General features: G+C 35.3%; 2 protein-coding genes and 1 non-coding gene across 5 annotated transcripts; 2 read left to right on the top strand and 1 right to left on the bottom strand.

The window, feature by feature from the left end:
* Positions 1-55: 55 nt before the first annotated feature.
* On the top strand, positions 56-11,731 carry LOC124638761 (chitin deacetylase 1). 3 transcript variants are annotated; one of them, XM_047175841.1, is made up of 11 exons: positions 56-554; positions 841-1,016; positions 1,107-1,179; positions 7,476-7,648; positions 8,217-8,353; positions 8,547-8,672; positions 8,753-8,961; positions 9,051-9,170; positions 9,404-9,561; positions 10,685-10,929; positions 11,120-11,731. In XM_047175841.1, exons 2-11 carry the CDS (start codon positions 875-877, stop codon positions 11,396-11,398), a joined length of 1,662 nt encoding a protein of 553 aa, XP_047031797.1. In that variant the 5' UTR covers positions 56-554; positions 841-874; the 3' UTR covers positions 11,399-11,731. The 3 variants fall into 3 exon arrangements, with proteins under 3 accessions (XP_047031797.1, XP_047031798.1, XP_047031799.1); XM_047175842.1 differs by lacking the exon at positions 56-554 and having other exon boundaries at positions 661-1,016; XM_047175843.1 differs by lacking the exons at positions 56-554; positions 841-1,016; positions 1,107-1,179 and adding an exon at positions 1,483-2,135.
* Positions 119-221, top strand: Trnaq-cug. The gene has a single exon. It is a non-coding gene; the product is annotated as a tRNA-Gln (tRNA).
* On the bottom strand, positions 11,727-12,707 carry LOC124638765 (U6 snRNA-associated Sm-like protein LSm7). Its single transcript, XM_047175848.1, has 3 exons — positions 12,447-12,707; positions 12,173-12,356; positions 11,727-11,935 (listed from the first exon to the last, which is right to left on the bottom strand). Exons 1-3 carry the CDS (start codon positions 12,477-12,479, stop codon positions 11,796-11,798), a joined length of 357 nt encoding a protein of 118 aa, XP_047031804.1. The 5' UTR covers positions 12,480-12,707; the 3' UTR covers positions 11,727-11,795.
* Between the last annotated feature and the right edge of the window lie 20 nt (positions 12,708-12,727).

Here is a 12,727-nt window from a genome sequence, read left to right as displayed (position 1 = left end):
GAGAACTAGCCCGTAGGCAGCTAATTCCTAAAATTAAAAACAAATTAATTCCTCTAGAATATCAAGTCTTTTTATTTTTTATTCGTTACGACTGTTTGTTAACTAGTTGCCAACAGGCGGTCCCATGGTGTAATGCTGCTAATAAAGGATTGAGTATTGAGTATTGGTTAGCACTTTGGACTCTGAATCCAACGATCCGAGTTCAAATCTCGGTGGGACCTATTTTTGTTTTCGAGCTTTAGCTGTAACTGTAACTGTATTTTAACATATAGATCAAAACTGGAACTAACTTATTGAAAGCCTTTTGATAGTTGAATACTAAATAAATAGGCTACAAAAGAAATAGAGCAAAAATATCGAGAAAAAATATCTTGTTGTGAACTTCGAAATACCTACTATAACAAGTCAAAGTCAAAATTTTGTTCAAATTACAATTACTACGCTTATTAAATAACCTCATTTTCACGTCAGTTCGTAAATTCTATTTTCGGGATACTGGACTTTCTCAGAATGTGCGTGCTTAGTCATATCGGCTGCTGTGCTGCGTGTCACAGGTTCGATTCCCATACGGAACAATTAACATTACTTATTCCGAGTCTGGATGCTATGTGCATGCAGTATGCGTGTGTGATGCATGATTCGGGAACTAAACTTATTACTTATTGATTTTATACTTCTAAGAAAAAAAAATATTTTATTTTTTATTTTTAATTTGTATGACCAGAAGTATGAAAATATAAAGAGCTTTGGTCCATATTTTGGACAGACAAAGTAGAAAAACATGCTTGACGGACATACCTACCCACAAAAAGTTGTTTTATTTTTGTTTCTTTTTTGCAGCGCTCAGTTCTGCGTCTACAAAAGAAAGTAAGCAATGTTCTCGAGTGACGATGTATCAGTTGTTGATAAGTCTCTGACTCAGTGCTTCCTCGGACACCGGGCTTACAACATGGCTCGACTCGCGCCGCAGCTTTCACGACTAATCATAACTTTCGTCGTAACTTATTTGTTTTTAGGTAAAGTTAATATTTGCGGTTCTGAGCGCTATCTACTCAAATATCATCTTATCAAAAAAAGTATTTTTTGAAAATATGGTAATGTTACAGGAGTGCATGGAAAACATAGAAGCAAAAGAAGTTTAACGGATGTTAAGTGCCTGGAAAATGGAAGGTTTTACAGGTAAGTTTTGTGCTATAATTTCAAACTTCGACCGCTTTTTCAAATATTTTGATTTACTGAATGCAATGCGCCTACTCCATTAACTCCTACCTAGTCAAGCTGAGCTAAATCCTATTCTACAAAAAAGAATCCATGAAATAAATATTAGTTTATACATACAGTACATACTATAAAACTCGAACGCGGGGTAGATGACACTAGTTTGTTTGTCTGTAGCGGCAAAAGAATAGGTAGGTATATACTTACCTGTGACAACTGTCTCAATGACACAGATAGGTACATCAGATACAGCCTGGGACTTCATAGCTAAACAAGCAATAGTAGATACTTATTCCATTTAAGTCTCCGGACTCTGTTTTTCAGTTAGTAAATTGAGATTTATTTGCCTACCGTACCGAGAAACTTTTGGAAAATTAGCTAACGATTGTAAGACGATATCTACTAATGGAAGCGGCCCTTATTTCTGTTTGTTCTTCTAATCTAAATGTCGAAAAATAAGAAAACTGTTGTTATATAGTCAAGTTCTGTATCCTATAACTTTATGACCATAAGCGAAAAATTAAAAGCGAAAGTTTTGTTCGAAATGTTGCCGCAAAAGTCTAAATGTAAAAAGATCTCGCTCGATATCTTATGTGTGGGGCACAAAATTACGTAATTCTATATGTATTTGAAGCTATTCTTTATAGGTCTCTAAACACCTGTCGGTAAAACATGTTTTGTAATAAACACTAAAGGCTTACAATGCAATAAATTGTGTAATCTCATTCACATACATACACCTAAGTAAAAGCTATAGAAAAAATTATTCCCAAGTTATGTGATACCGTCTAAGGTGAACTTTTACTTGTGTTCATACATCTTCACTACTATTCGTATCTAAGTAGTAGAGCAATTAAAAAATCTTCCCACGAAAGTCGACAAACGGAGAACACATGATGATCAAGTCACAATGGAAGGTAAATTCATCCATAGACGACGAGTGACATCTTCCATTGACTTACTATCGGCTGTCTTTTGGAGCACCAAGCTATAGGTCCACCTGCCAACATTATTATGAACCCTGTTGTACTTCGTCTGGTCTCTGTACAACCTGCATAATCTGAGTCACAATATGCATGCAATCTTGTAATATCTTTCCCAGCATTATACAAAATCCCTTTATCTCTCGTTCCATTCAAGTACTTCAACACCTTCTTTACTGCTAATATGTCTTGCCTTGATGGATTTTCTACCTTTTTACTTGCTTCATTCACAGCTTGACTGATATCTGGTCTTGACCTGGTTGACAAATACAATAATCCACCAACTAGTTCTCTGTATGGGAAATTTGACGTAGCCACCTTAGATTCATTTTCCTTTCCCACAATGCATGGAGTATCTGCAGCTTTGGAATCATACATATTATATTTTCTAAGTAATTTTTCTGTATAATTCTGCTGATGCAACAAGATGCCTTGTTCTGATCTTTTTATTTCAAAACCTATATAGTTTTGAGGTTGTTCATATGTTTTTAAGATAAATTCTTTTTCCAATTGATGCAAGATCTGTAATAACTTTTCCTTGTCTTTTGATATGGCCAAACCGTCATCAACATATATAGCCAATATTATAGTTTTGTCTTCATTAAAAAACACACACTGATCCGACTTTGAAGCTCTCAGTCCAAGTTTCCTTAAAGTTTCTGTAAATCTTTTATTCCATGTCATTGGTGCCTGTTTTAGCCCATATAGTCCTTTCTTTAAATGACAAATTTTATTAGGCTGTCTTTCATATCCTTCAGGAATATACATAAATATGTCTTCCTTTAACTCGCCATACAAAAATGCTGTTTTCACATCAAAAGTTATCATTTCATATTCCTTTGAAGCAGCAATTGCTATTAATGATTTTATTGCTGATTGACTTACTACTGGACTATATATTTCTTGATAGTCAATGCTTTGCTGTTCGAAGCCTCTTGCTACAAGTCTTGCTTTGTAAGTACCATTTTCTTTTATACAAAATACCCATTTACTTGACAATATCTTGTGTCCTTTTGCTCTTCCTACATCAACTATTTCCCATGTATTGTTACTTTCCAATGATTCCTTCTCCGAATTTATGGCCTTCTCCCAATTATTCTTTTCAGCAGACTTCATAACTTCATCATACGTAAGTAATACATAATCTTGCAGGTAAGCTGGTTTTTTCCGTTGTCGTTTTGTATTTATAGTTTCTATAGTTTCTATCTCTGCAGTATTACTTTCTTTATTTTCATCATTTTCTACTTCATCAATAATATCTGGGATGTTATCTTCTATTACATTACTTTGTTGTTCTAACTCTTCTATTTCATAATAACTGTCATCACTTTCTTCTTCTTGATTTATTTCTTCTTCATTATTACCTGGTATTATTTCTGTTATCACCGAACTTCCTGTTTCTTCATATTTTTCTCCAATTTTCTTATTATTATTAATTATAACAATATCCCTTGCTATTTCAATTCTTCTTTCTTCTTTATTCCACAATCTATATCCATTATTAGTATATCCAATCATGATTAACTTTTTGCTTCTTGGATCTAGTTTCTTAATATTCGAATGTAATTGTTTAGCATATACTATTGAACCAAACTTGCATATATTAGATATATTAGGCCTTTTACCATGCCACATCTCATAAGGTGTCTTATTCTTCAAAGATTCACTTGGTAATCTATTTATAATATAAGTAGAACAGTATACAGCTTCACCCCACATTTCTTTATCTAACCCTGAATCAAATAGTAATGCTCTGGTTTTATCTAATAATGTTCGATTTAGTCTTTCTGCTTTACCATTTAGTTGTGGTGAGTATGGTACTGTATAATCTAGTTTTATTCCCTTTTCAGTACACCATTTTTTAAAATCATTGCTTGTGTATTCACCTCCATTATCGCATCTTATGGTAGATACCTTTTCTGTTCTCTCTCTTTCTGTTTCTTCTATATAATGTTTTAAATTTTCTTTAACTTCATTTTTATATTTAAGCAAGTATATTTTTGTAAAATGAGTATAATCATCCATGACGGTTAAAACATAACTATAGCCATCATACGTTTTGTTTTCGAACGGTCCACATACATCAGTATGTAATAATTGAAGTGGTCTACTGGCTCTGTTTCTTACTGTGTTAAATGGAAGTCTTGTTTGTTTAGCTTGTGTACAGATTTCACATTCGTCTATTTGCCTTAATCCATTTATTTTTATTCCATCTGCCACATCTGGTAATATATCTAGTATTTTCTTTCCTGGATGTCCAAGTCTTTGATGCCATTCTAAGGCAGTGCCATTTTCTTTCATTAACAGTGTTTTTTCTTGCATATTATTATCATCCAAATTAATTTTATATAAACCGTTTTCTTTTTTTCCTGTTAATATTAATTCTGACTCCTTATATATTTTTACATTATCTTTGGTAAATATAACCACTCCTTGATTGTTTGTAACTGCATTAACCGATAATAAATTTTGTGATAAGTCAGGAACAAGCAGGGTATTATTAAGAGTACATTTTTTTCCAATGACTTTACCAGTCCCTTTCACCTCTATTGTTTCTTCATTTGCAGTCAAAACAGATGATGGTTTGCATTCAAAAAATTTTAGTATGTCTACATTTTTGGTCATGTGTGCAGTACACCCAGAGTCTACAACAAATTCTTTCAGTTTTGGTTCTTGAATTTCACCGTTTGTAAAAAATGCCTTTTCTATTCTTTTGTTACTTTTTTCTTCATTCTCATTCTTATTTTTGAAAAAACAATTTTCTTCTCTGTGATTAATTTTTTTACAGATTGAGCACTGTTTATTTTTAAACTTACAGTCTTTATCTTCATGGTTGTCCCTTTTGCAGATACTACAGGCTCTACAGTCTTTCTTCATGTGCCCTGTTTTGTTACATTTGAAACATTTTATTGCATTAAACTTTTTCTTTGATGTAGATGAAGATGTAGCTTGAAATGCTAGCTGCTTGTCACTTTCTTTTGCTTTCAACATTCGATTTTCTTCAGCCAGAAGTCTGTTTGTTAAATTTTGAAGGGTTTTCTTATCGTCTGCCATGCATTCCCAAGAAGTTATAAAATAGTTTAAATTATTTGGTAAACAGCTTAGTATTTTGGATATGACCATTTCATCATCTATTTTTGTTCCTAGCTGATTTATACGAAATTGTAAATTTTCTATTTCACTTATTAATTGGGAAAGCGATTGACTCTCTTGTTTCTTATATGTGAAAAACTCTTGTAATAATGCATCTTTGTTTCTTTGCTCAGAACCTTCGAATATTTCACATAATTTTACGTACATTTCACGTGCACTGTTACAATTAATTATGTGACCTTTTAGTTTCTTATCAATACTGCTTATGATAATTCTTTGCACCTGAGCATCTTTGATACTAAAGTCACTTTTCTTGTCATCTTCTTTTGTTTGTGCAATTGTTTTTGCAAGATTTGCCGCTTTTAAGTGTATATTGAATTCAAATTTCCACAATAAAAATGTTTCCGCATCTTTTAATTTTTCTATCTGTATTATCTCAGGTTTTTCCATTTTTTAGTTTTTCACCGTTTTTTATTTTCTTCCTTGTTATTACTGTTTTTTAGTTTTTTTTTCACTTGTTTTTTATGTTGGGTTTTTCATTACCCAATCCCGGTTTTTAATTTTTTCTTCTCGGGCGTTCTGGGCCCATAACCTATTGTAGGTATTCAAACTTCTGGTATTCTTGAAAGTCTTTATTAATAGTTAAAGAAATACAATCACATTTTGTTAGGAATTATAACATTGTTCTCACTGGTTTTTACATCATGACAATTCACACCACAGTCATTCTTTTTTTTCATAGACTAACAACCCTACATTTTTTAAATGTCATAGACTATAAATTCCTAACAGACATAACAACGCCATTTAGAAATATGAACACCACTGCCGTAGCGAATAAAATCCCTATCATTGCCAAGATAAGTTGTAAGTCAGTGATTTTGCTTGTATGCAAACCAAACACCACTACGGTATCGATAGGAAGTTTGACAACTTTGTCAGGTGGTTTCCCACTAGAACTTCCACCCGGCTTGTTCTCTGTAATCTCATCATTAGTTTTATCTTCTGTTGGCTCATTACCTTTGCTTTTGGACACACTTTTGATGTTTTCAGCCCTTATTCTAAGTTTTTTCATCAATGTAACACAATCTATTTTACACATATTGGCGTCAATTTGTACCCCACCACTGTCCTCCACCTGTGCTTTTGTCCGTTGGGGTTTATTTTGTGTATCATCTTCAGGCGTATAACCTTCCTCTTTATTAAGATTTTTGTCAGACATATCTAAACAGCAGAGAAAAGCATAACAATATTGCTGTGAATTTTGGGGTCTGTTGAACTGTAATGTCAATGTAACAATGTTTATGGTTGGTGAAGAGTAATGTAACGAGAGTTTAACCAAGGCGCAGGCGTAACCAAGAAGGACGATAGTAGGTGCTCAAGGGGTGTACCTTCTAACGAATTCTTATATATCATCATATTATAAAGCTGTCCTACCTATGTTTCAATAGGCGTAGAGATAATATTTATGATTGTGTGCAGATACACACTCGCATTTTGAGACACTCCTATCCTGTTCATCTTACTTGTGGAGGTTCTCCATAAATCTCCATAATAATTATCATCACAATTGTATCATCATCATGTACATCATTCATAAACATACAAAAAGGAGCGTTGCCCTACGTTTTTTTCCGTATCCTGTAGTCGATAACTAACTAAACTTTGACTAAGTACTTACTTAGTCACTTGTGATGTGATCCAATTCTAACTAACCTATTTTTTCTACTACATCATTAAATCGTAATACTAGACGATTTATACCGGGGAAACGGATACACTCAACTTTTTATCAGTTCCTAATGAAAATTGCATGATATGCACTGCTTCCTCTTTCTTCCGTAACGAGACTTGGAATATGAAACTTCAATAATGAGCGCGTGTGCGCTGCGTGCAGACATAATATTACAGAAGGATGATTTTTCCGCGATTTTCGTTGCGCGGGCGACGACCCCGGGCCACTTTCGCCGCAACCTTGACTCAGGCCCGTACGCTCGTATCAGCATTACCATTTCCTACTTCGAGTCTCGAGAAATTCACTTTCGCTATGCATTAAATCTGTATGACACACACCGAAATGAATTATGTATTTATTTGTTTACATCGAATGATGCGATGTGCTTTGTTGGTCTGTTATTTTCCAGTTTTTCGTAACTTGTTATCCTTACCCATGTTATTCAGGAACCCAGATAGAGCTGAGGACAAAATGTGGACAATAGACGAGTGTGCTAAATACTACCTGTGTTTGGACGGCGACGTGTTCGAGTTCCACTGCTCGCCCGGCTTAATGTTCGATGTCAACAGGCAACTGTGTGATATGCAACAGAATGTACACAATTGCGATCTCACTACGGGTTAGTAAACCAACAAATTCTTGAGTTTTCTGCATACTGAGGAACTGCTCCTATAATCTTCACCAGATTTCATATGTCGCCAGAACAATCAAATGAGTCTTCCAAAAAGAAACCCAATAAATATACCTACAAAAAAAACATCATTTAATTAGTTGATATAGAAAAGATACTATCATAAGTAATGTATGTAAAAACAGCTAGCTAGAATTATAATTGTTCATTTATGTAAATAGACACAAAGCGGGAAGACATAGTCCATTTAGGTAATTGCGAAATAGTCAGGAATGCCGGTTAAACAACTCACCTTTTCAGAAGTACTTCGGCTCGCTGCTGGCCTTTTCTTAGGTCTATACTAGGCAGAATGACCCGTGTTCGATAGATGTAGCTATGGATTACCCATAGCTACTACCTAGTCGTGATGTAAGAAATACGACAGTATTATAAAACGCTAAAAGTAACGGCAGAGTAAGTTTACCTACCCACTTATATGCGTGCTAGTAGGTAGGAGCATCCATCAAAGAAACATTATGACAATTAACCATTTGTTCTTTGGAATTGTTTATTTCAGAAACCAGGATCCCGAAGCCACTCCTAGACATGGCCGACTGTGCCAATGACACACACATTGGCTGTTCAAACGGCGACTGCATTCCCGCCGAATATTTCTGCGACGGTTCCATCGACTGCACGGACGCATCAGATGAAGTAATTACCTGCCTACATCTAAACTGAAACAAACTTAATTTCACAAGTATTCGCTACATTATGACTTGCAAATTGCCACCGTAAGCTGAATCGTTTTCTAATCGCCACCTTAATTCATGCTTTCACAGTGGCGTTAATGCCGTGTCATTAATCATAATTCTAGTTTTCTCTCAATTTATGTAATGCTGTTTAGGGCTGGTGCGACGTGAATTATGATCCTAATGCTGCGGAGCCATGTGACCCTACAGTGTGCGTCCTGCCTGATTGCTTTTGCTCGAAGCAAGGCAATGTTATCCCCGGAAACCTTGTTCCTAGTCAGGTAACAGTCCAAATCCTTCTTGAAAAAGCTAAAAACGTCTACATCATTATCAATTATTAAGAAGTTTATTATATTCACAGACTCCGCAAATGATCACACTAACATTCGATGGCGCAGTAAACCACGAAAATTGGGATGCTTACACGAAACACATATTTACCCCAGAACGAAAGAACCCTAACGGTTGTCCAATTAAAGCGACATTCTTCGTTTCACATCCGTATACAAATTACAGACACGTACAAAAGCTGTGGAATGACGGCCATGAGATTGCAGTAAACTCAATAACGTAAGTCGTAACGAATGTCAATAGAAATCTTTAGCACACCTATGTAACCACGATGTAATAATATATAATGACGGTTCCAAATGTTGTAGTCGTCGCGGTCCGGAAGATTGGTGGTCGAAGAATGCCACCGTTGAAGACTGGTTCGACGAAATGGTTGGTGAAGCGAATATGATTAACAGATTCAGCAGAGTTCATATGGAGGATTTCAGGTACATGCATAAAAAGCTTTTCAGTAAACATATTTTGCTGATATAGGAAAAGATTAGAGAAGTTAGGAGCTTGAAGAAGATCTAGATCAGATGTCGAACATTGACATCATTACGTCTATCGCTTACGGATAAATTGCACGTCAGTGTTACTAACCTCGTTAACGATTACTATACCTAGTTGTTACAAATCACCGATAACCATACCAATATGTATTTACTCTTTCATTTGACAGGGGCATGAGGGTGCCTTTCCTTTCAGTGGGTTGGAACCGACAATTCCTGATGATGCAGGAGTTTGGCTTCGTATACGACGCTACAGTCGTAGCCCCGCTGGCTGATCCTCCATTTTGGCCATACACACTTGACTACAAGATGCCACATCAGTGTACTGGTAAGATTCACGAACTGATGATAGAGCGGTTGGAAGCCTTTTGCACCGTTAAGGTAGAAAGAAGGTGTTTAGTTTAGTATGTGTGAAATAAAGATGTTTAGTATGTGCTAATTGCATTTTTAAAACCCACTATTTAACGATCATTCATCTCAGCACCTCGTAACTAGAGCGTGTGAGTGGTTAAGTAAGATGTTATGAGCTGTGATTGTCGATGACGACGGACGCGCACGCGCACCAGACGAGGAGAGATTGCGTTCTGCGCGCTATTGTTTGCGACAGTACGCATAACTACCTGGAATGCGGAATTACTGTTTTAAGAATCACGTTTCAATCAAATTAAGAGCTAGTAATGTTTATTTTAATAGTATTTAATTTTTTATTGGGCACGGGCTCTGTTAGTCATCTAGCTTAGGTAATTTCTCAACTAGGTACCTAAGTATGCACTTAGACAGGTTCATAAAAAATATGACCATGGAATTTCACTGCTCCTCTATTCTGACAAAATCATAACATTGTGGCTTGTGGTCATTTAAAAAAATATATAGATACACCTATCCGAGCCGATACAGTGACACTTAAATTGGAAACCAGTTGGTGGTGGCTCCAATGGGGACTGTCATGCTATCGTGACCTGTTTAATTACTGCACCATACATTTTAACGAAACTATCTTGTCTGTACAAATGACAATAGCATCTATAGGGAAACGACTGAACTGAACATTCAAACAGCTACAATGTGAACGATCTATATCTTCACGCAAGTTTTTTGCTGCGGGGTCAATATATTGACAAGAATCAAGTAGTGGAAGAGTTTGTATAGGTAGGCGATAATTGGTGTGGGGAACACGAACATGATAATTATGATCATGTTACGGATAATACCGAGATTGGCGATAGGCATTTGTTGAACGCGTTAATAGAAAATAAAGTTTTGAGCGTTACCAATCTTTACCTAATTAAAATGATAGATAGACTTGATTTTTAAGCGAGATGCCTCCATTTCACCTACAGCCTACTTTATAATAAGATAGACTTCATTAGAAATTGCAGATATTATTGTCGTAGCATATGGCCACCGGGGCTTTGACGATTCGATTAAAACCTTCATCTTTATATTTCCAGGGAACAACCAGTACTGCCCAACGCGTAGCTACGCAGGCATATGGGAGATGGTGATCAATCCTCTTTCGAACGGCGATCATACGTGTGCCACACTGGAGTATTGCCCATCCACTCTCACTGGTGAAGATGTGTACAACATTTTGGTGAACAACTTCAAACGACACTACTTGAAGAACAGAGCACCTTACGGAATTCATTTGAGCTCTACGTGGTTCAAAAATAATGAATATTTACTTGCTTTCAAGGTAAAAAGAACAAATGTATTCCACAGTTATTTTCACGATTAAGTGTTCGACGATTTTGGCGATTCTTTTTTAGTATTGGGATACTTTTTTAGTATAGTTAGTTTTTTTAATAACGATTAATTGAATTTCCAATAAATAATTGCAATACTGCATACTTAGCATACTCAGTAATCTGCAATTATTATTTCAGAAATTCCTGAGTGAGTTATTGAAAGTACCAGACGTGTATTTTGTAACATACAAAGAACTGATTGATTGGATTAAGAGGCCCACTCCTGCTATTCAGTTGAAGAAATTCCAGCCTTGGCAGTGCAAGGAGCGTCTCATTGAAGAGTCTGAAATCGCGTGTGTTAAGCCTAACACATGCAAACTGTCTTCTAAAGTGTTGGAACATGACAAATACATGATCACATGTACTGAATGTCCAAAGAGCTATCCCTGGATAAGAAACGAATTTGGATTTGATTGATATTCTGCAAATAAATAATTTATTCATAATTTTACAGTTACCAGCTTAATTGAGAGTTATTTGAGGGGACCTGACTTTTCAGTAATGTTATTTATTTAAGTTTTTTTATTAAAAATTATGATTTTTTGAGCTTATACGATTAAGCTTAATGACTCTAGCATTCCTTATGTGGATAATGTTATCTCTATAAGAACTCAAATATACTTAATCTGACAGTGATATCTTTAAGTTACAATTTATTTATGTGACAGAAATATAAAGTGTATTTGTGCAATAATTTATTAAGTAGCGTAGTAAAATGATCTTTTGTCTTTAATAAAAAAGGAAATTGTTTTAATATTGTTTACTTAATTTATAATTACACCTTAAACATAAATTGACAGTTAGTTTAAATGTTTTACCCTTCCTGGGTGATGAAGGGGTTAGGTATAGCTTCCATGCCGTCCATGGGACATATTAGAACAACTGAGGTCCCTCGGCAAACCACCAGGCCTAGTGCTCTGGTATCATCCAATAGTTTGTATGGGTCATCAGGATCTGTAATGAAAAGATGATTTATTTTAACAACGGAAGTAACTTAGCTCTTTACTCTGTCAGCGAGTTATATTAGAAATAAGTTTGATGACTAGTAAATATTACATACTGACGAATGGAAGCCTATAAGATCTATGGTTAATATTGTATACATAATTTATTATTGCAAGGGTATCTGGTATTAAGGGTTGTAACAGGCAACAAAAACTTTAATCAGAAAAAATAATAGTGACTATTTACCTCTTAGAAACTCTGTAGTATTGTCCAATACAAGATTCAAAAGAGGATCGTATCCCTTCAGAATTCCCGCCGCCTCGCGACCGCCAGCGAATTTTACACGAATGCTCTTCTCTAAGTATTTACTTAAATCTAGGATGGACTCCTTCCTTCTCTTCTCTTTATTGTCTCCCGCACCCTGAGAAGACTGGAATTTCCAAAAAATCAAAACATCACTTAGCGAACTTCACTCCAACCCATATGATTATTTCAAGCCAATTAGAAAAAAAAACTGTACCTTTCCTTTGTCGCCTCCTTCCTTTGAAGCCATTGTACTATATTTTAGCTAGCCTAATTATGTTTTCAAAGTAAATTCTATTATTTCGGTGTTTCAAAACAATACTACATTACATTAAACACAACTTTGAGTGAGGTTAGTTGATATACGTTTAGAAATTGCAACTAGTAGCCTCTTGCTGTCAAGTTGGAAATGCTACTCAGCTACTTTCACCAATGTATCGGTTTTGGGTTTTCGAACGGTACGTCAAAGGCAGCTGTCGTCTGACAATGTCAAAGTCC

The sequence above is a fragment of the Helicoverpa zea genome, chromosome 18 (assembly GCF_022581195.2).
Source record: "Helicoverpa zea isolate HzStark_Cry1AcR chromosome 18, ilHelZeax1.1, whole genome shotgun sequence".
NCBI classification, from domain to species: Eukaryota; Metazoa; Arthropoda; class Insecta; order Lepidoptera; family Noctuidae; genus Helicoverpa; species Helicoverpa zea.
This window is presented reverse-complemented; position numbering and strand designations above follow the sequence as displayed.